This window comes from Periplaneta americana, chromosome 3 (genome assembly GCF_040183065.1).
Source record: "Periplaneta americana isolate PAMFEO1 chromosome 3, P.americana_PAMFEO1_priV1, whole genome shotgun sequence".
NCBI classification, from domain to species: Eukaryota; Metazoa; Arthropoda; class Insecta; order Blattodea; family Blattidae; genus Periplaneta; species Periplaneta americana.
In genome coordinates, this window is record NC_091119.1 from 209,104,828 (window position 1) to 209,129,060 (window position 24,233).

A 24,233-nucleotide genomic window follows, 5' to 3' on the forward strand; every position below is an offset into this window, starting at 1 on the left:
GAGTCAGTATAGGCCAGTTTCTATCTGATGCTTTTCCAATTCACTGCGGGCTAAAGCAGGGAGATGCACTATCACCTTTACTTTTTAACTTCGCTCTAGAATATGCCATTAGGAAAGTTCAGGATAATAGACAGGGTTTGGAGTTGAATGGGTTACATCAGCTTCTTGTCTATGCGGATGACGTGAATATGTTAGGAGAAAATACACAAACGATTAGGGAAAATAAAGGAATTTTACTTGAAGCAACTAAGGTGATAGATTTGGAAGTAAATCCCAAAAAGACAAAGTATATGATTATGTCTCGTGACCAGAATATTGTACGAAATGGAAACATTAAAATTAGAGATTTTTCCTTCGAAGAGGTTGAAAAATTCAAACATCTTGGAGTAACAGCAACAAATATAAATGACTCTCGGAAGTAAATTCAAAGCAGAAGACGGTCATAGTCATTAATATTCTAAAGGAGCAAGTATGAGATATGAAAGAAGTACCAATTTCCTGAATTATTATTAACGAATCAACAGATATATTATACAAATTCGCAGTGTATCTGTTGTAGGTATTATAACAGGATGTCTCTCGTTAAGATAGGAAATTGAATGTGCGATTTTTCCCTCTAAAAGTCGACTTTTAAAGCAATAATTGCGAATTTCCTTGAAAATAATCTGGCAACTCTGGTCAGAACATATCGGTCAGCTTCAGTACATACATGTGAGCAGTGATAGTGCGACTGTTCTGTCAAAAGTGCTTTATTTAGACTTTATCAGGAACAAATTTTTAATTAGAAAAAGACAATCTGCCATGCTACGTCACTGGAGTTAATCTATTTTACATAAACATTCTCTCATGGAAGTCACTGCCTATAAAATGTAATGCTAAAATTGTTAAAAACTTTAAAAATATATTCAATAGATTATAATTTTACATCAGTAAGATAATATGTCTAAAGCAAACGAATAGAAGGAAGTGGTTGAATGGGTCAATGGTATTACGCCCCATGAATATTAAAGAATATTATGGCGTATCGCTGTTATTTTACAATTACAATGTGTTCATTATCATTCAAACACTACAGCAGAAAATTATAACCTTAAAACTATCTAAAAACAGTTCAAGAGCTATACATAATGGTACATCAGATGCATATTGTGCAAGATACACAACGATTATACTATCCAGTTGTGACGTGAACATGTGATACTGAAGATTAAAATTTGATGAGTTGTTTGTGCTCAGTGCTCACCACTGACCACTAGTAATTGGATTACATTAAATGACATCGTAACACATTTCATTCATTAGTCTGATGACTGATCCATTGATATAACTATACCTTTCGTCTCGATATAATGCCACAGTCTATCAGAGTCCTATGTACCTCAACCAAAACATCGCGAATTCAAATATGACTCAGGGCAGAGACATTCGTAAGTGAAGCTTCCGTTACTGGCCTAGTTTGGTAGGTTTGTGACATGTAACATGAGGATTAAAAATCTGACTGGGTCACAGTGTCAATGTATGTACAATTAATAAGCGAACAAATCGAAAATTAGAATAAATGAGCATCATCTTCCGCCAATTTTTCACATTTGATGGTGCAATCTTGGAAGCCAGAAGTTCACTTGATGCTCTTGGTACACTTGTAACTCTCCTAACTAGTTCGCATACCCTACTACACTTTCTAACTTATTTTGTAGGTTCTAAGTCTTGTCACGAATCCCACTCTCCATATGGCGTGATAGTATGATTCGACAAATGAGGGTATGTTTTTATGCCGGTCTTTAGGGCCATTACGGAATTCAATCACACAACCATCCCTGCACCATATATCGTGTACTGACCAATGTCCTCAGTGTCGATGCTGGTGCGGGCGCTGTGAAACTCGTCGGACGTGCCTGCGGTGGAGTGGCAGCTAGAGTAGAGGCTGCAGGTGGTCGCGGGCTGCCTGCTCACGGGCAGGCACTCCCCCGAGGATCCCAGCACTATGAACCTGCCACGGCATCCATTTGGACTTGGCGGCTTCAGCCATTCCTTCTGCAACACGGCAGCAACACTGTGCTGCAAGCAGGTAATTGCAGATTCAACAACATTTAACATATATAGCACGAAACACAACTAGTTGTCATTTGTATGTCTCTGTGATCGACAATCCCAAGTAGAATCTTGCTGACTTGCAGAAGCTGCTTTCTCTGCCGAGACTTGATTCACCTTAAGCCTTCACTCTTGTGCTGTGCAATTGTGGGTGGGAGCACCAGAGTCAAGAGATCACACCCCATTCTAGTAACGCTGTATTGGGAAGATGTAGAAATAGAAAATTACTTAACAGCTAAATGAGTAATTTCTATCGTCTTCAAAGCACATTAAATACAAATACAACTAACAACATAGTATAAAAAAATATAATCTTCTTGAAACGATAGTACAGTGACAAGAATTGATTGATATAAGAAAATATTAAAGAATTGATACTTATCCTAGGCAAGTGCGAACATGGCTGCAATATAATAAAGTATATCAAGCTCCAACATATTATAGTAAATGAATAATAATGAAAATAAAATTTTTGACTAAGGAAAAACTATTTTTTGCTGGGTGCAGAAGACTCAGTATATGTTCTTTTTGGAATTAGGCCACAGCCCTGTTTCCACTTCAAGAGATTGTTAATGGACAGTCAATATTCCTCCTCCCTTCAGGTGCACAGTGAAGTAAAGTAAGTGACAGTCTTTCTAAAGTTTATGTTCATATCAGCTCACTTTCATTTCTGTACTTTATGCTTTAGGTTAAATATTTTAAATTCATCTCTTATATCATGGTTATATTTCTGGCCCAATGAAGTGTTCTGCCAGTGAACTCGAATGTTATGTAACAAAAATTATAATTCGGAAACGAAGCGCAAACATGAGGATCCAAGAAGAATGACAGAGGAGAAGCACTCGGATGTGAAAGAGGAAAACACAGATTATGTCGTGGATGGGCAGCGCAAAAAATTGATCAGCAGGCTAACCATAACTCTCCCATTCTCCGCATTTCCTATCAAGTGAAAGAACGAAAAATAAAAATTCCAGAATAAAATAACATTTCGTGCGTGATCCCTCTCGTGATGCTGTTGACGACAGTGAGAGAGTTTCACTTGCTACCTGAGGCTGTTGTCTGGAAGACTCTGCCTCGGGCGGTGTGGAGCTGAAGGACTCCCCAATGGGAGAGAGTCGCCGGGCCGCAGGCTGTGGAGGCTGGTGGTGCGTCTGCTGCTGGAAGGCCAGGAAGACCTTGTTCAGCTCCCGCAGCACATTGTCCTCCTCGAACTGACTGATGGGGAGGCGCAAGTAGTTCTCTGCGTCCATACAGCATACCGATCTCTGCAGTCACAAAACAGAAATTGTTGTCTATCCAATTGATGTCTGACATCTTATTCCATACTCAGTCTATGAATTTGTTTTAGGTTAACAATATTGTTCTTACAGGGCGTTTTCCTTCGAACGTCACTGTCTTTGTCTGTGATGCTTAGATTTAAAAAAATAAAATATGAGGAGAAGAACGATTAAGCAACTTTTCAACGAAATTCTATTCATGGTATTAACTAGAATGCTTCTTATTGCATATTCTGTAGTTCCAAGTGCAGCAAGTCAATACATGATATAAGCAAAGATTATGACTGTAACCATGTTTATCTAAATAACGATATTCTTCTCTACATCATATACGGTTTTGCAGCTCTTAAAACTATAATCAGTGCATTTTAACTAAGTGTATCAACTGCAATGGATCCGTACAATCATAACACCGGATCATTTTCTTGCAAGTTATATGAAACACATTTCTTTCTTCTACTTTTGCATCATGTTATCAACATCACATGTGCAACACATTTTCTTTCCAATCAGGATTTACAAGAAAATATTTCCAGGCTTTTAAAATCGATTTCATCAATTTGAAGTGACAGTCGTCGGTCCCTCCACTAACACAGAGAGAATTCTGATGTCACTGCTGTGGTTTGTACTGTAGCAAACTCAAGAGGGAGAAAGTAAGAAGAGGGACAGACTGGACTTTTCGCACTGCTGTTAATAAACAAGAAGATCATATCGTCTTGATGACTGGCCTTATTTTCATCTTCAGATGAGAAGGGTATCCTACTCGTTGGGGTCGTTACAAACAGGTAAATCTTTTTCTTCCAGTATGCTGCCTTTCCCATGTAGGCTATCTACTTTGTTTTATTTTTCTTCTCTCTTCCACCTTGGAATCCTCATATCATCTTCGCTCTTGTAACTTGCACTATCCCGACAATTGTTGTCAGTCAAGTAGATTTAGGTGCTTACAACGACTCCAACGAGTAGGATACCCTTCTCACCTAAAGACAAAGAAAGAGCCAACCTTCAGGATGCTGAGAATTCCTTATTCTTTAACAGCAGTGGGAAAAGCCCAATCTGTACCTCTCATTAAATTCAAATATATTGTTAATGATATTATTAAATTGTCTTGTTGAATATCTTCACTGTGTTAAATATTGAACCTATGCGGTACTTTGCACGCAACTACTAGTCACTTGGTAAAGTACCAGACAGTTTCAATATTTAACGCAGTACAGATATTTTACAAATTTAATAATATCCATACATCTTGATTACACAACTTTTAACACTGTATCACTTCGGAATATGTATGATAAGAACTTTCTTGTGTTAAATATTATTAATGTACCTTGTTAACATGTTTCGACCTATTTTCGGTCATCTTCGGAACTGGTCGTTGTTGGTCTTGGCGCCTCTTGTTTCCTGTGTGGGTGCGTTCGTAGTGTAGAGTCACAGAGTGTATGTGTTTTGAAATTGAGTTGTGTGTTGAGAATATCGTTGGGGTGTGTTTTCGTGTGTCTGTATATTTCATATTGTTCTAGTGTGTTGAGTTTCTGGCTTTTTGGTTGGATGTGCAGTATTTCCATGTCTGTGTTGATGTCTCTGTGGGTGTGGTTGGCATTTGTGATGTGTTCTGCATATGTGGAGGTGTTTTATAATTTTGTTATGGCTGTGATGTGTTCTTTGTAACGTGTTTGAAATGATCTGCCTGTCTGTCCTATGTAGAAGTTGTTGCAGGTGTTACATTTGAGTTTGTACACGCCTGTGTGGTTGTATTTGTTTGTTTGTGTGTTGAGATGTTTTTGTAGTGTTATTTGTTCTGTATGCGATGTTATAGTTTAATAATATCATTACTGATATACAAGGGTTGAAACTGTATCGATCAAGAATGAACGAACATAGTGGTAATATAATATCCTTTTATTGTAAGGTTTTACAATGTCCTATGACTTCTTCCTGTACCCATTTTTAGGATTCTATGGCCTTCTTCCATTCTTCTCTATTGTCCCATGCCCCATCTTCCAATCCCTTTCTCTCTATGGGTATAGATAAGGAAAATAAAATACTCAGGACAGACCAAAACTAGCACTGCTGCCTTGCAATATGGTATTAACTTATCAAAGGCTAGAGAAAGAAAACCTTGACTAAAAATCACCTGGTCCTCCAGGTTGGGAATTGACACAATGGGCCAACTCCCGTAAAATGCTAAAAGACCCATTAAGAAACAGCCTAAATGGTTGCCATTTTGTTTATGCTCTGTCTAAGATAGTTTGTGTCCTCTTATATTATATGAATATAGTTCTTCATTCACTTTTTTAACTAGTTTTATTAATAATTGATTAAATGGCGATCTTACTCGTGTTAATTGTGTAAGCATGTGCGGCTTACAGCTGTTTCGGCGCTTCTTCACACCATCCTCACAGCCTACTAGATCTCGGCGTCATCTCGAACTTCGCTGCCTGTTGTGTGGGTGAGTTCGATTGTGAAATGTGGTGTCAAATAGTGTGTGTGTTCTGAAATTGATCTGTGTGTTGAGAATTTGATCAGGGTGTGTTTTGGCTACGAGTGCGTGTATTCTCTATTTTGCCTGGCCAGCCGGCAGAAAGCAAGGAGCCATGACAGTCAAATGTTTAGTGAGCTCCTGTAAGCATTGTTGTCTGCGAGTATGCTAGCTGAATGCTGACCTTAAAGCTTTTATTTACATCGGGCTACATTGTTGTGAATGATATTTTAGCAAACATAGTATATAGTGATTATTTTATCTAGTTCAAACAGGTGAAACATTCAACAACAGCCACAGCGATCAATTTGACTTAAGAGCACCGACATTTACACCTCGCCATGAGCTCCAATCTCTATGGGGACATTCTACAGGTAGATATCCCTAAGAGCTGCTCTCTGCTTGAAATGGAAGTACTGCAACAGACTTCTTTCAAGCACTGGCAACAGTTCTAGAGTTCCTGATATGTATAATTGACCACAAATTCTATGTTTCCCCTCTTTTAGAACTTCATTAAAAATTTCAATGTCTCCTAGTAGCCTACTCTGTTCTCAATAATAAATTGTATTTCATATCTTCTAAATGAAATTATTCTTCTATGATCGCCATTTAAAATGTTCTTTACAAATTTTCCAAACTTTTGCATATCATATACTAAAATGTTGTTAATTTTGTAACTCTTGCTGTGCTTCAGAAGCTTTCATTGAGGATTTTTTTCTTTATTATCTCAGGTGCTAAAATTTCATGAATCCTTGCTCCGTACAATTTATAATAGTGGTAAATGACTGAGATTGCTAGAGGTCAGAGTTGTCACTGCGTTCTAAGGCTCCTCGACTGTCTGTCAGGTTGTTTTTGCAGTTACTGCAGTCTTAGGAATTATACCATGCACTGAATGTACAACTGAACAGATTTTGGCATCAGGATCGTTAACCTCGCTAAATTGAATTTACAAAAACAATTTGAGATGTTGGTCGTCCTAGAACCAGATGGAGAGATTCTCTGAGCCGAAACAGGCCCCCAGGCCTCCCATGCAAATGGTGATGACGAATTTTGTAAATCTTTTACCAGAGACTGCTAAATTCTTGTGGATCACAGTGACAATTCCGATGACCATTCTGGAGAAGAAGAATTGTGTTTCTTTACTTTGAAAAGAGTGAAGATTGACTTTGTGTACATGCAATGTGTTTGACTGTTCGCATCATGAACTTCATGACTGTAGTGCAGCTTCATTCACAAACAGACTGGCATGTAAGTGTTACTGGTACTCACGATCTGCGGCTGCTGCAGAGGTTCGAACGTGGCTCTGTGGTGCGGGTCCACGATGCGCGCCACCTGCAGCAGACCCTCCACTGCCAGCACCTCGTTGTCCTCCAGGGCTTCCACATAAGGTAAAATTGCCAGAAGTTCTGGCTGGGTGCAGAACTGCACACACTCCTGGGGACATACACAGATGGCTTCACATATCAATCACAGAGCATTCAATTCAAAAGAGATTTGCCACAGACAGCTGCAGCATGTAGCAACATTATGGAGCACTCTGATGTTTACACTCTAGATGGCAGCAGTGATCTTTATCTTCAGCTCTACCCACAAAAAGTAATCTGGACTGGTAAGATCTGGAGATCTTGGAGGCTGTAGTCCTGGACATATGATTCTGTCACCAAAAAAAAAAAAAAAATGACTTCAGCGTCGTCACGTGGCCGCATCATCTCTTAAATCCCATTCACTATAAACAATACAACCGTGCTCAACCACAAACTCCTCGCTACATTTACAAAACAAAACAATTGAATGCTGCATGGTTACTAGTTATGATATACATACGATGTAAAAATTATATTACTACTACAAACAAATATACACATAGTTGAGTTGCCTATTGTTCAATGTACAGTCCTCTTAAATTGAACGCATCGTATAATTAAACACATTCTTTGCTTTATATACGAATTTTTCACATGTATGAGTGACTAAATTTTAAATTCAAACCATGGGCCCCAAAATTAGTTCAAGCACTGCACGGAAATTATTGCGACAAACCAATGGAGTGTTGTGAGTTATTTGTAGTACATAATGAAGCAGATACAAATTTCTAGTATTCGATGTTATGGACAGATGTAGCATATTTCAGCTTTAACGGACATGTTAAACATCACAATTGTGTTTATTGGTTAGACGAAAATCCATATGAAGTAACTCAGGTAAACTTCAGTACGCCAGATGTTTCTGTCTGGAGAGGAATTTCGAAACCAGGATAATAGTAACGAAATCACAAAATTATATTGTAACTTTTAATTCAAACAACAATGTGGTTTTTACTTCTAAACTTTAATAACACACCCATCAACAATGGGTATTCCACTCAACACAGCAACACAGTATTCGTTATTGCACTCCACAGACGACAATGGCAATTCACGTGGATTACTGAGAAGAATAACAATGTACTCCTAATCTTAACTAATGCTTACAAAGCACTACAGTATGTACAAATAAAACTGTCAGTTCTCAGTTCATTCGCCTTGGCTAGTTCTTCTAGCTCACTCACTCAAGTTCACGGTGCACTTCGAACCCAAGACTTCCAGACGCGTTGCTTCCGCCTGGACGCTGCTACAGTTACTCAAGTTCACTGCACGACGAACCCAAGACTCCCAGACGCGTTGTTTCCGCCTGGACGCTGCTACAGTTACTCAAGTTCACTGCACGACAAATCCAAGACTCCTGGACGCGTTGCTTCCGCCTGGACGTTGCTGATTCACAAACTGAGCTGGCTGTCGAAACTAATCTGGCTTGACCGACTCGAAGGCCGCTCGCTTTTATTTATCAAGTCACACATTCTCGAATGTACTACTTCGCGTAGCTTCTACGATGTCGAGAGGATTGCGCTTCTGGAGACTTCTCCGGCTTTCTCCACTCAGTCGCAGTTGCTTTTCTTCCCTCTCTCTGCCGCGGCCCAGCGTCTCGTTGTTTTCCCTCTCCTCTCCGTGCCACGCCCAGCTCCCCGCAGAGATCGAGTCTCGTCTCCCGCGCGCCCTCCCTTATGCCGGACGCGCGCTCGACTCTCGAGGCAACGAGAAGTTTCCAGCATGGTTGCCACAATATTGTGTCACGTAAGTGGATCTGTTACAGTCTCATGCCAGCGTTTTTTAGTTCGTCCTCTTGGAACTCACATTTGCAAATGGTTTTGAGTCATCTACAAGGTCCTGAATTGTGTTTCGCCACGGTTATTTTGAAACAATAAGTTATTATGGCACAAGCATTGCACAAGCTTAATAAAATCACCTCATGTTAAAGGACAGCTAGAAAAAGATTGTAACAAACACACAATACAACGTATCCTCAACAAGTTACTCACTCATTCTGCAAATGAAACATACATAAATACAAATAGTATCAATATTAGACTGTTTAATGTAGCAGCATGGACAAGTATAAAATAACATGCAAGGCTTCCTAAAACATCCCACAGCACTTCTTCAGCTATTCTGCCATGAAACATGCCCCATCATGCCACTACTGCTCAAGTTCCAAAGAAGGTCTGGATTAAAATTGTAGCGTCAAACAATTCCATCATTTCAAAGTCGCTAACTATGACTGTATTCGAGATGCTCTTACATTTTTGTATGCTGTCATATTGAAAATTATGGACTTTTTAGACTGAAGTGTAAGAATTTTCTGAGCACATTATTGTGTCTTAGATGCCAAGTGATAAGGAGTAGTTACTGAAAATTTAAATAGAAATTATCAGTACAGTCCTTTTTGAAATGCCTATTTTACTAAAAATAGATATTTTTACTTATAGTTCCATTATTGTTTTATTGGAGTGCAAGAGGTCAAATGACTTTATTGTTAAATGCCTAGCATTAGAAAACAACAATAACTTATTGTTTCAATGACGTTATTCAATTCATTTATTATTTACCTCATCGAATTACACAGTTGTACTGTGACAAATGATACATACTTCATCCCATATGTCATCTTAATTTTCGGATATGCTGTGTTGTTTGCATACAAGATATTGCGCCTCTCCTACATACTCATGGTAAAGAAGCTGTGTCGACTATCTGGCACATTTCTAATAGTAAGCATTTTATTTACTGTCCCCAGAGCAGAACACTGTAAAAGTAGTGGTGCAGCACTTTCCACTCCCTGACTTGCTGTGCACTGACTAACAGCTATTACTACTACATAAAGTTTCGTATACTGACTGGAACTTGGTATAAACAATCCTGACTTGCTGTGCACTGACTAACAGCTATTACTACTACATAAAGTTTCGTATACTGACTGGAACTTGGTATAAACAATCCTGACTTGCTGTGCACTGACTAACAGCTATTACTACTACATAAAGTTTCGTATACTGACTGGAACTTGGTATAAACAATCCTGACTTGCTGTGCACTGACTAACAGCTATTACTACTACATAAAGTTTCGTATACTGACTGGAACTTGGTATAAACAATCCTGACTTGCTGTGCACTGACTAACAGCTATTACTACTACATAAAGTTTCGTATACTGACTGGAACTTGGTATAAACAATCCTGACTTGCTGTGCACTGACTAACAGCTATTACTACTACATAAAGTTTCGTATACTGACTGGAACTTGGTATAAACAATCCTGACTTGCTGTGCACTGACTAACAGCTATTACTACTACATAAAGTTTCGTATACTGACTGGAACTTGGTATAAACAATCCTGACTTGCTGTGCACTGACTAACAGCTATTACTACTACATAAAGTTTCGTATACTGACTGGAACTTGGTATAAACAATCCTGACTTGCTGTGCACTGACTAACAGCTATTACTACTACATAAAGTTTCTTATGCTGACTGGAACTTGGTACAAACAATCCTGACTTGCTGTGCACTGACTAACAGCTATTACTACTACATAAAGTTTCGTATAGTGACTGGAACTTGGTATGGACGAACCTGCGAGCTACCACCACCCAGCACGGTGCCGCCCAGGCGGCTGCTTGTGAAGCACACCTGCAAGAGGCTGCTCTCTGCTCGCTCCAGCCTGCCCTCGTGCCTGATGGCCAGGGGGCAGAGGGCCTGTGCACTCTCCAGCCAGTCTTCAATGGTGAGCCACTCCTTGCTTGTCATCACCTTCCGGGAGTATGTCACAGTGCCCTGGGGCTCTCCGTCCACTTCTAGCTTGTCGAAGTAGTGCAAGATGCTGCGCAGCTTGGCCTTCTGGCAGTTCCTGCATGTGGCAGACAATGTCTCATGCACGTCCATGTCACAGTAGCAGTGGAATGCTCTTCTACAAAAACAAGCTTGCTGAACAGTTCAGTTTTTCAACACTTCTACATTTGCAGCAACAAAAATCTTAAAACTGAAACCATATATATGTAACCATCCTAGATGATCTACGTCTTGCTAACCCAGTCACATGACTAAATTTTTGTAACTGGATTCTAAATCATATTCACAATGAGATACTGACCCATAAGATTTCCCCCCCCCCCCAGATGAACCTTGGTTTTACCTTCCTAGAAGGGTAAATTAGCAAAATATTGAGAAACCAATATATCTGCCATGAAATTGCACTTCCTGATTCTAAAATCGGTGTCTGGCGTGCTACTCAAAATGAAAAAATAACAGGAAGAATCTTTATTATAACACTACCAGTATCAGACTGAGATCCATCAACTAGACCTAGCTTTCAATGAATTAAGTGAGGAAGAATAGTTGTACGCATTCTTTTAGCAAGATTTTGTTACTGTTCATACAGGCAATGAAACTATGGATGCCATGAGGAGGGAACCGAATAGTTAGGATAAATGTGTGGCCTCCATCTCCTGAACTAACATCATGCAATTTTTACTTTTGGAGCAATATAAAGGATAGTTAACAGAAAAAAACACATATGCCAGATAAACTACGAGAAATTCGTTCATTTACACGAGAGAAATTTGGATATACGATGGGGAATTTCTTAGTCTGCATTTTCTTTTTTGAAATTAACAAGACTTAGGCAAGGAACGCACATTGTGCATTCATTTTATAAGTCAAAGAACTGCTTAAATAACCTGACACACAGTGCGATATTACTTACATATCCAAATGCCTGAAGAAGTTTGTGAAATTGAAATCCTGCAGTGTCGGGTGCGTCTTGAGAGTGCGTTTTGGAAAGGTAGAGAAGAAAGCATGGGCCAGGAGCGATGCAACAAACCCCCGCTGCAGCTCCACTCTATCAGCTGGAACACAAATTATATAGTAGCACGTTGTAAATGATGCACCTAACAAGTGAGAGGTATGACATTCCATGATTAGTGTATTTACGCGATTATAATACGAGTCCTTTTTGACAAAATGTCGTCTTGAAAACTGGAGAATGTGGTGTCGGCTTAGCTACAGTTAGTTCCATCCATCACACCCCAGAAAAAAGGAAAATGTGACCGAAAAAGGAAGACTCCACCACAAGATGAGTTTAATTGTTAGGGAAAGCAAAATAAATCTTGGACTATCTGTTGTCGACTTAACCTGTGAGTTAACAGCTACAACTGGGGCAGACATTCACGTTACAATAGTGCGTTGTAGACTTTGCAAGTTGGACGAAAGGCTTGTAAGCCATTAAAAAAGCAACTTCTAACCCCTGATATGGGCAAAATTACATAGAAGCTGGATAGTGAATGACTGGAAGAAGGTACTTTTTTCCAATGAATCTCATTTCGAGGTTCATGGCCACCATGTTATTTACACTCTTAAAGGATCCAAAAAGGTTTCATCAGCTCATTTCCAATAGTAACGTTCTGAAGCTGTTTTACACACAAGGGGCCTGATTCAAGGAATGAAGAACAGTGACAAGAATATTCGCATATGGAAACTAGAGTCTTACCACAGCTGCAGAAATCATTTCCAGATGGCAATGTTGTGTTTCAACAAGATCTGGCAACATGTCTTCAACCAGAATACGCCCCTGACCAGGTAACTCGCCCGATATCAACCGGATTGAGAACTTGTGGTCATTTGGTAAAAGGAGAATGGCAAAACTAGATTGTTCTACAAAAGAAAAAATGATTTGTTCTCTTATTCTTGTTTGGTGATGAAGAAATGAACATGATTTGTGAAAATTTAATGAAATTCATGCCAATTACAAACAAGGAAGACCACATAAATTGAACATACATTTTATCCTGAACTTGTAGTTTAATGTACTTAGTATGGCTTTAATATTTGAGAAAAATTTTCTCCGGTGCCGGGGATCGAACCCGGGTCCTTGGTTCTACGTACCAAGCGCTCTGACCACTGAGCTACACCGAATTCAATCCACAGCACCAGAGAGAATTTTTCTCCTCAAATATTAATTGTCAATATTACAGAGGTTATTCTGTAGGACAAATTAATAAAATCTTAATATTAGTATGGCTTGTTCAGATTAATTTGCATGCTACTGTATAACCAAGTAGTTTCTTGTATTTAACCTCACCAAACTGCAGAAATCCTTTCATGGTTCAACTATGGCATAGTAGTAGATTTCGTAAATCACAATTTCTGCATCACTGGTAAACAATCAGAAGCAGTTTATGTTGTGCACAATACGCACAGCACTTCCAATACGAAGGATTTCACGATCTAGTGTCATATTAAGTTTGCAGAAAATATTGTTGGTATTAATGATTAAAAATGTCTGCAGTTTCGTCAATGTCTAGTAAACTTGAGCATGAACACCATATAGTGGTAAAAAGTATCTAATCGTTACAGGAAAAACCTTTTCTCCCCATTATTAGAAGCATCTGTAAAAATCGTAACATAACACACACAGCATATGCTAAAGAAATAAAACCTTAATATTGGTACTGTAAGCCATGAGTATGATCTAGTTCAACGAAATGTATACTCTGAGTTGCAAACAATATCAAATTTCGTTTTTAGTGCACACTGGAATTTAAGTTAACAATTACACAATTATAAAAGCCAGTAGTTTTCAACTTTTTTGAGTCCGTGGCTCCCCTGCATAGCATGTATCAGTAACAAATATCATGGATTCAAAATCGCCCGTTTTTTAGTATACCTAGTATTTTTGTATTAGTAACATGTATTTGAAACTTGGACTGATATGGCTATAATTGAATGCTATTAGCTTAATTCGTTGTCGTGGGGCTCACCTTGCTGCTGCAGGCTGAACCGCATGCCTCCAGCTGGTTTCAGCTGCTTCAACTGTAGAGCCCTGTGCACAATAGAGGGAGCAGTTGTCTCCAGGAAGTGACACCGCTCTTCCTCCGTCATGTCTGAATCCAGGAACATCTCCAAGCCTGTAAATATATTGGGGTCCATCTTGTCCTCGTCATCGGGGTCCAAACCAACACTACAAAACACAAAGAGTATATAACTAGTACAGCACTAAAGTTTAGTGTTGTGGTATAAGGTTGCTCATATATAAAACAAATTAGCTAGGCCTATATCATGGACATGAAAACCTTTGCTGTACAGTAAAATTCCTTTCTATATTTTAAAAATTAGAGTCTGAGACTTTAAAAAATAGTACAGATACAAAAATTGCTGTACAGTTAACAGTTCAATCTTCCATGCTGCGACATCCTAATGAGGAAACAAAAGTTAAATGAAGAACGTCATAGAATAACCAGTTGAGTCACTCAGACTATATATTTGTTCCTAGCAGCACATTAACAGGAGCCAGAGGTAAGGGCACATTTGCAGATACTGACCATTTTCTTTTCTTGTGACAGACATTAAAGTACCATCAAGGTTTCTAAAACAGTTTAAATAATTTACTGTCTATTACAGCCATTTTCAACAGGTGTGTGTCAGTCATTTTCTTCTCTGCTGCTCGCATGCTACACTGTGTTCACTGAATGCTGACTTGTGCCACGTTTGCTGAAAGTTGAGTCTTGTGGACTCACTTTGTCTTTTTACTAATCTTTTCACTTTTATGCCAAATAGAAATGATCGGGACGAAATTCAAATACAAACTGCTGAGCCATTTATACCCGAACCAACACATTCTGAAGTCGAAATTGTGATAGAAAAGCTGAAAAAGTACAAGTCCCCAGGTATCGATCAAATTCCAGCAGAATTAATACAAGAGGGTGGAAACGCATTACCTAGTGAAATTCAAAAGCGCGTAGTTGCTATTTGGGAAAAAGAAATTGTACCAGAACAATGGAAGAAGTCCATAATTGTACCTATCTTTAAGAGAGGGGGAAAAGACTAACTGTAGTAATTTACGAGGAACATCATTTTTATTGACGTCATACAAAATGTTGTCCTATATTCTTTTGAGAAGATTAACTCCATATGTAGATGAAATTATTGGGGAATATCAGTGTGGTTTTAGGGGTAACAGATCCAGGGCCGGTTTTAGTAGGTGTGCAGTGCGTGCATGCCAATTTCCTAGGGTGGCCAAAACAATAAATTTAATATACAATTTAAAACAATTATTAATAATTCAGTGTTATACGAATTTTATAAAGAAAAAACATGAACTAATGTGCGCTAATTTGATAATAATATGAAAGTGACAAGGAAAAGGAAAGAACACGAGGTTCCATGTTGAAATTCGTAAACTTAGATGAAGGTGATCCAACTGCATCAACAGCAATCAGTTCGGAACTTTTTCCAGACGGTAAGGTAAGAATGAAATCAAAATGCCCTTGAAGAGCTAGAGTCTCCTACTAGAGGGGAAAGCTCGTAAAAAAAAAAAAAAAAGCTCTCGTGGTGAGCTATTCTATGTGAGCTAGAAGGTGGCATCTATGAATACAGACACGTTCGCAGTCTATTGCTTCTTTTGAGTTAGTACACTAAGTCCTTCCACTCACAGCCACTTTTGAGTTGTATGTTAACTCCTTCCACTCGTTCCTGTTGCATGCGACAGTGGACCAATGAGCTCCTCCTCCTTGTTTCAGTGGGTCTGCTCGTCTTTCCTACGCAGAGGTCCCACATGGTTGTTACCTGTCGTAAGGCAGTCTCACCATATGCCCAGCCCACTTACACTTTATCGCTGCAGCTCATTGTGCGATGTTCTCAAAATTTGTGAGTCCTTGAAGTTCCCTGTTAGATATCCTGTCTCTTCATGTTAAGCCTCTCCATTCTCCTTTGGCAGGTCCAAGTTCTTCTGTTGTCTGGCTGTGAAGGACCACGTCTGGCATCTATAGAGCAGTATAGGGAAGACGCAAGTTGAGTACATCCAGTTTCAATTTTCGGTTCAGACTCTTGTCCAATAGTACGAATTTAAGAAACCAGAAGGCCTTCTAGGCCTGGGCTATTCTCCTTTTGAGTTCTTTGTCCATTTTGTGGGAGAATGAGATGGCCAAGGTATACACACATAGTGCATCTCTGTTCCAATCACCTCTATTTTCATAATTTTTGTTTTGCTGTGATTCATCAACAGGCCGACTGCATTGCTGAGCTCGTTCAGCTCGAGAAGCATCTGCTGTAGTTCATTGGCAGAATCAGTGAAAAGCAACACTTCATCAGCGAATCTTAAGTTGGTAAATGACAATGCCATGGTTGTCCCATTTTAGTTTTCTGAATACCTCTTCCAGCACAGCTGGTGAAGAGCTTAGGAGAAATGGGGTCGCCCTGCCTGACTCCTCTTTCCAGGTTGAAGGTCTGTCCCTCTCTTTTCGTCTTCACTTTGGTTTTGCTCTGACTATACAGATTGCTTAATATTCTTGTGTACTTTGCTTCTATTCTTGTTTGTGTAGGGTTTCCAATATGCTTGTGTGTTTAATGGAGTCAAATGCTTTGCTGTAATCTACAAACACCAAGTAAAGCATCTATTTGAACTCTGCTGCCTTTTCGATAACCTGGTTTACACATTGAAGGTGATCTGCTGTGCTGAAACCCTTGTGGAAACCTGCCTGTTCATTGGGTTGGTTTTCATCTAGGGACTTTGTGTTAATCTTATTATCATCTTAGAGAAAACTTTATACTAGCCTAGTTGGACATTAAGCTTATGGGGCTATAGTTGCTTAAGTCGTCTTTTGGTTCCTTCTTCTGTAATAATATGATCGTGTTGGTTTTCCGCTGCTCAGGTATGACTGCCGTCTGCAGTACCTTGTTAATTAGTGTGGTGATCTGTTCTGCCCCATAAATAAGGTATTCGTTCCATATGCCATCTTCTCCCGGGTGCCTTTCTCTTCTTTAGTTCCTGGAGTGCGCTCCTGACTTTGCTCTGCAGTGCTTTAGGAATAGTGTCTTCCGACTCCTGAGATCCTCCCGAGTGTCATTTATATTTGTTACTGTTGCTCCAAGATATTTGAATTTTTGTCCACACCTGTAGAGTAATGGTTAGCGCGTCTAGCCACGAAACCAGGTAGCCCGGGTTCGATTCCCGGTCGGGGCAAGTTACCTAGTTGAGGTTTTTTCCGGGGTTTTCCCTCAACCCAATATGAGCAAATGCTGGGTAACTTTCGGTGTTGGACCCCGGACTCATTTCACCGGCATTATCATCTTCATCTCATTCAGACGCTAAATAACCTGAGATGTTGATAAAGCGTCGTGAAATAACCTACTAAAATGAAAAAAAAAAATTGAATTCTTCCACCTCTTCGAAGGATAAATCTCAAATTTTTATATTTCCATTTCGTACAATATTCTGGTCATGAGATATAACCATCTTTCCCTGTCACTCGGAAATTCGTGGAATGATATTGTTCTTCCACTCTTTTTTTCTATTCGAAATGTACACAACAATACGTCATTTTGAATCATATCACAATAAACTCATAAACCAGTGGAAAGAAGCACAATATTACAAAGTATAATCGCACAAGAAACCATACACACATTCCTCAGTGAACTTTGGCAGTCAGTGCTATCTGGCGGGAATTTCATATATTCTCGATTACAGCTTTAAAACAGGGATCAAAATGAATTGTCAAGGCCGGGAAAGGAGAAGCGAAGCGAACATCAAATCGGCCGTGGATATAGTGTACTAAACCTAACCTATTTTATGTTCGAAGTGCACTAAACTTGTTTTTTTTTTTTTTTAAAGATGGGACATGACAGGAGCGTTGCGATCGGAAAAAAAAAAAAACTGAATATCACATAGCGTGGTAGGCCTGTTGCTATGGTAACAACGGTTGAGTTGCCAAACTTACAGGTCCCACATGGCGAGTGTTTAATAGCTCTCTTGGAAACATTTATTGTGCACACAATGTTAGCATTGGTACGTTTCGTCTTTGATTCTCTGTCGATTTTTGTATTGTTTTCTTACCTTCGCGTCAATTGTCAATTAATGTTTTAACGTCAGCCATCTTAACGACAATTGCTAGCTTCCATCAGCTGGCAGCTGGTAGTCCATGTTGGCAAGATGGTACTGTAGTTCCAAGCTCGGTCGCTTAACTGTCAGTCCCATCTTTCAAAAAAACAAGTACACTTTATGTGCTATCTGCACCCCCTTAGAATTAATTCTGCCGGCACCCGTGCACTGCACAGACACGCCACACCACATGCGGTATGATGAAGTGGTCTTTCGAGAATCTGATTAGAATTGGTAGGTGCCCAGTACCTAAGTTTTGCTTGTACACATAGCTCGATAAGTGAAAATGGGCCTCGTCAGACATCATGAATTTGTTGAGAAAATCGGGTTGAGTGTTGATCACCTCTGGAGATGTGTACAGAAAGTTTGAAGTGCCTGCACCACTTGGAGCTTGTAGGGATGGAACTTCATATCCAGATGCAACATCCGTCGCACACTTCTGTCCGAGATGTGAAGGACTTGCGAATACCGACGAACTGATCGCATTGGACTTCGCTGTAAAGCAGTTGTTAATCTTGTAATGTTCTCCGGGGTGCCAACCGCACGTGGCCTGCCAGGGTGTTTCTCGTTTGCTGCAGATGCTGTTGCTCTGAACTGCTGGATCGATCTCATAATCGACTTCCGGAACGGAACTTTATCATTCCGACCAATGTCAAAAAGTTTCCGAAACAAACGCTGCGTTCGTATGACCACACTATCACCACTTTTGAAAAAGTTTCAATTACAAACGCACGATGTTCATTTGATCAACCCTCCATAGTCCATACCAACGAGCTATAGAAGCAGAATATAGAATGTTGTTCACGTCTGTATCAGCGCTCTTGTTGGTACTAGCTTGAACTACCGGCCGCCATGTTTTAACTGGTTAGCTCGCCTTAGCAGAAGGAGACGTATCAGCACGTTTAGATTTTTAAATCCCGTAATTAAGATGCCTTTTGTGTGCTCTGCTTATAACTGTAACAGCCGAAGCGATAAAAGAAAGAATATGTCATATTTTAAGTCAGTAGTCTGCCATAATTTGGTATTACTATACATATAATAACACTTATTGATAGAAAGATTCTGTTCATAAGTAACTATAACGTCATTGATACTGACTACATACTGACTGACAATGCTTTGAACTGCACTACACAATGGTACCAACATCAACTCTCCAGGAAGCAGTATCCAACAATGGCGCGCAATTTAAAATGGCAGAATTCAAGAACAACAGGAACAAAAGTAGTTCGTAGGACAATGAAGATGACGCAGCACCGGCGTCGAAACGGGCCGTCTGTCTAAGGTTCATAACTTTTTTTTAAATAAATGTTAACACTTTTAACGTGTCGAATAAACAATTTTAAGTTTTTAAACAAAGTGTTAACGTGAATTAGAATCAATTAAAATGGATCATTGTTTCTGCCGCATTTCGTATTTCGCCTCCGCCCTTGCCTCCGCTCAGCGTTGCCAAACTTATGCATGCTCCGGCTTGTAACCGAAGGTGACTCTGCTACGGACATGAGGATAAATGTTTATTTTCTGTAGTAATTAGAACTCTTGTAAGGTGAAAGACAAAAATACACACATCAAAAACAGTTTTGCATCACTTCGGTCCCAAAAGTTCCTGAACCTTTACATAAAAACGGAAGAGAGATAGACAAAAGTAACATCAGCTTTCTTTATTGCATGAATAGTATAAGGGGCTATGTTATTGATGCAATATAAGTATTCAAAGTCAAGGTCCAGGAACTTTTGGGACCGAGGTGATGCAAAACTATTTTTGATGTGTGTATGTTTACTTGGTCCCGTGCCGTGGCGTCGTGGTCTAAGGCACCCTGCCTAGGACTCGCGTTACAGAATGCGCGCTGGTTCGAGTCCTCATGGGGGAAGAAATTCTCATGAAATTTCGGCCAGTGTATGGGACCGGTGGCCACCCAGCACCGTGATGCACTTGGGGAGCTACGATAGGTAGCGAAATCCGGTTACGCAAACCAGCTATAACGACTGGGGGGCTCATCGTGCTAACCACACGATACCTCCATTCTGGTTGGATGATCGTCCACCTCTGCTTCGGCATGTGGCCGTGAGGCCAGCAGCCGGCTGGTCGGTCTTGGCCCTTCGTGGGCTGTAGCGCCACGGATTATTATTATTTATTATGTTTACTTGGGATGAAAGTATATACAGTAATGCGAAATAACAATAATATTACATGTTCATAAAATAAATACTGAATAGTAATTGTGACTGCCTCCATGTTTATTGAACGATCTGCTATATTATCGAATGTGGATCTACTTTTACTTTTTATTTCGTTATAAGTAATGATGCAGTTTCCTATGACTCACTTGCACATGTTGTGAATCTTCTGCATGCCCTCGATCAGATCCTTGGAATTGCGTGCCAAGGACAGCTGAGTGAGGTGGCGCTGCACCGTGGGCCACCAGGGCAAGTCACACGGCAGAATTACCAAGGCCATTCTAACCTCACTTCCGATCACACATCTGCAACAACAAATAAATAAGTTGTCAAGTACAGCCCTTCAAATTTGTGATAACCATAGCTTTTTTTTTTTTTTTCACTTCAGTCGCGTATTTAGGTCGACAACTAAATTCATTAATTTTTCATTAACTCTATTATTTCATATTTATTCTCAAGTTAATTTACAGTAATTAGAAGTAAATAGACGAAGTGGTAAAGAATGTGTTGGTGTAAGATATGACACAAGATACCATAGATACATGGATTGATTTCCGGGGTTTTCCCTCAACCCAATACGAGCAAATACTGGGTAACTTTCGGTGCTGGACCCCGGACTCATTTCACCGGCATTAACACCTTTATATCATTCAGACGCTAAATAACCTAGATGTTGATACAGCGTCGTAAAATAACCCAATAAAATAAAAAAAATACATGAATTGAGTTGAATTTCGGGAGGAGTGTATTACGAACCAGCACTGCGACCTTTCAAGATCTATATTATGCTAATTCACGCATGGAAGGGGCTGACCTAGGGACGAGTGGGGTTGCCTTCTCGAAACCTGGGTACGCGGCGAACCTTAGAGTAGTCAGTCTGTTTGGGTTTGGAAATGCGCCTAGCTTGAGGTAGGGTTCCCAGAAAAAAATACGGGACACATCAATTTTCACTGAGTAAGTTTAGTATGCGCACCCATCAAAATGCCAGTCTTTCAAAGTGTGTGTATGTAGGAAAGTTTACTGCACAAACAACTAACTAACTTAGGGTAAGTAAACAAATAGTAAACAAAATTGTTAGGGAGCATAATATCTGCATTAAGTTTAAGCTTATTTATGTAAGTTGCCTTCAAATTGTTTTTACTAAGTCATTACAGAAATAGCTACAAAATACACTACTCACGTGACCATATTCTTATAAATCAATCCGCCTTCGCTTTGCAATATTTCTCTGAATAATTAACTTCACTTAACAATTGTTTATTTTGAAGAATCATTAATGTAAGGCAACACAATCCTCACTGAAGAATGATTTTACAACAAGCATTGATTTTACTATTTTACAGACAATTTTTCTCATCAGTCCATAGAGTGTTAATGCGAGAAAATAATCTTTCGACACACATTTGTTCCAGGGATACACATAATGAACTCCACTACGCTCTTCAAATTTCAGAGTTCACCTCAGTGCTTTTAAAAAGATTCGCCCAGTCTTCATCTAAACGTTGGGTGTTGCCGTCACTCGCCTTCAGAAATTAATAACTCTCAATAACAGCCCATCTACAATGCAATGATGAAGTGCGATGTTTGTAATTTGTAATGTAGAATAGACATTGTAACTTTTCCATTTTTTTCTCAGTTTAGAACTGTAAAGTACAGGACGGAAAACTGTCCCGAAGACTTTCCTCGGGACAACGGAACGCAAAAGCGAAAAACGGGATGATCCCGTATTTTACGAGATGTCCGGGAACCCTAGCTTGAGGGTTAGCGCAATAGATCATGAAAGGTCGCAGTGCTGGGTCATAGTGTCCCGTTCCCGAAAGTCCATTCAATTTCATTCCAATATTCATTGGAAATGTGGCAACGGGAGTTAAATCAAATTTGGACACTGTTTGAGTTTTACAATAACGATCTGACAAGTAACTTCTATTTCCAGAAAGTCTAAATAATTAAATCGACATTTTGAGCCGTGTGCCGAGACACTGTTGTCGAATGGGGGGGGGGGGGACGGCATGTTTGGCACTCCCTTTTCCAAAATTTTTAACGTCTGTGCGAGAACCAGAAAGCGTTCGCCGTCAACTGTCCCAAATGACCTCAAATTCTATGCACACAATTCTCGATTATCAACTCCTGCGACGGTATGGGTATGGTAAGATTTCTGATGAGGGGGAGTCAATACCATACATCAAATTATTAGTATCCTCATTCGATACGGTTTAACGCTTGGTCGCACTGAGTTGCTTGTCTTGCATCTTGATAATAATAATAATAATAATAATAATAATAATAATAATAATAATAATAATAATAATATCCATGAGCAGCAGCTTAAAATAAGATGTGTAATTCCTAAGTTATTGATTGTTGTCAGCTTGCCGGTGATGATAATACATCAATATTATTTTCTTTGCTTACTTTATACTGTACTTTATAAAGTATACGTGTATTAATAGTAATATGCGTTACAAGAGCGGTATGTTGAAGTTTTCATGTTCGAGGAAAAGTTTGAAAAAGCGAAATGTAGTTGAGCTTTTTTAATTTCCTAGAATTGAAAGAAAACATACCACTCGTGTATCGTACATTATTTTGTGCGAAGATCGTTTATTACATACCTGAAAGAGGAATTTCTAATTAGTTGCAATGAAATCTCCATCTTGGTTTCTGTTCAATGACGGCAAATTTGCAAAACAAAAATATCTATCTTCAACATTGTTGCTTTAAAATGTTTTCTGTGTTTACTATACTCCAGCAGGCCGTGATATACGTCTGTCTTTTTTTTTTCCCCCTAGTCTATGGAATCTTGTTGATTTTTTCACGGCTTCCTTAATGTTACTTGCATCACGAATGCAGTAACTTCAGTGGAGTTGTAGAGTTTACTTAATTTTTGCAAATATTTAAAAACAATAATTAACAGTGCAATTTAGGTGAAATTGCAGTGGTAAGTTTCCAATTTATAATTATTACTATATTGAACGTCTCTAAAAATAATATGTTAAAAGCCTAAAGCAGTAAAATCAATATGTCACTTAATCGGTAACAAGAGGGAAATTGTTATGTGTGTTAGGTTGGGAATACTGAATGTGGAATTTTAGACTTTCCGCGGATTGGTTTTGTGCGGAAACCAAGCAAATACGCACGATCTCGCACAAAACAATTATATTTTGTGAGGGGGATAGAAGTTATCCCTGGCAGGGATGATAATATGAATTTATGAGAGGGGGATAACTTTCCAACGGGGAAGGGTTTCCCCCCCCCATTCCCGCCGTTAATTCGCACCCTGGGTATGGGTACGCATTTCCCATAGTCACTTCGAGTTTTGTGATTCGTAACGCATGGATGACTAGTAAAACCCATTGCATGAGCGTACAGTTCCCCGCATACCGGACAACATACAAAATTAAATTATTTTCCACTGCTGTCGAACACAGATTTAAAAACTGTCCCAATGGTAATTTTTAAATTTCCATTGGAAAAAAGAACAATACGTAAAATCGCATTCTCAGATTTGATAAGCAGTTTTTGCGCTTTCCTGAAAAGTCAGCATTTTTTTTTAGTTACGACACTTTTCTTCCGGGACCCCGGGGGGGGGGTGCGAAATACGCCCCTGAGATTATTTTCCTTTTCCCTCAAACACAAATTACAGCTTTGTTGGTTACATCCTTAATCGGGGGAGATCTTCATTATTGTTGCCGATCGCTTGAAATGAAAAGTGTGACATCGTTTTTTTTGTAAACATTACTTTATTTGTAAGTTCTAACATCTGATTGATAATTTATTACCGGGGTCTCTTCGGGCTCTGCAATTTGAAATGTTCTCTTTGACGATCATCGCATTATTTTTCTAATCACAATAATCAGTTTCTCTTTGAAACCATCACAAGGAGTGAATGAATTTGACTCTATATTTTTTATCTTGACAGAGGAGGGCCCGAAGACTGAGACTTATTGTGCTTAGCACTT

At 39.3% G+C, this 24,233-nt stretch overlaps 1 protein-coding gene across 3 annotated transcripts in view; it reads right to left on the reverse strand.

The window, feature by feature from the left end:
- The window catches only part of LOC138697002 (uncharacterized), a 61,313-nt gene that overhangs the window by 31,180 nt on the left and 5,900 nt on the right, over positions 1-24,233 (reverse strand). The window contains exons 2-8 of one of the 3 annotated variants that reach the window (XM_069822592.1): positions 20,427-20,582; positions 13,982-14,181; positions 11,929-12,070; positions 10,800-11,073; positions 7,117-7,281; positions 3,138-3,356; positions 1,842-2,034 (exon numbers count right to left, since the gene is read on the reverse strand). In XM_069822592.1, the coding sequence (XP_069678693.1) occupies positions 1,842-2,034; positions 3,138-3,356; positions 7,117-7,281; positions 10,800-11,073; positions 11,929-12,070; positions 13,982-14,181; positions 20,427-20,557 (1,324 nt within the window). In that variant the 5' untranslated portion in view covers positions 20,558-20,582. Of the gene's footprint in view, positions 1-1,841; positions 2,059-3,134; positions 3,357-7,116; positions 7,282-10,799; positions 11,074-11,928; positions 12,071-13,981; positions 14,182-20,426; positions 20,583-24,233 lie in introns of all 3 variants that reach the window. The other 2 variants (XM_069822591.1, XM_069822589.1) reach the window with 2 other exon arrangements.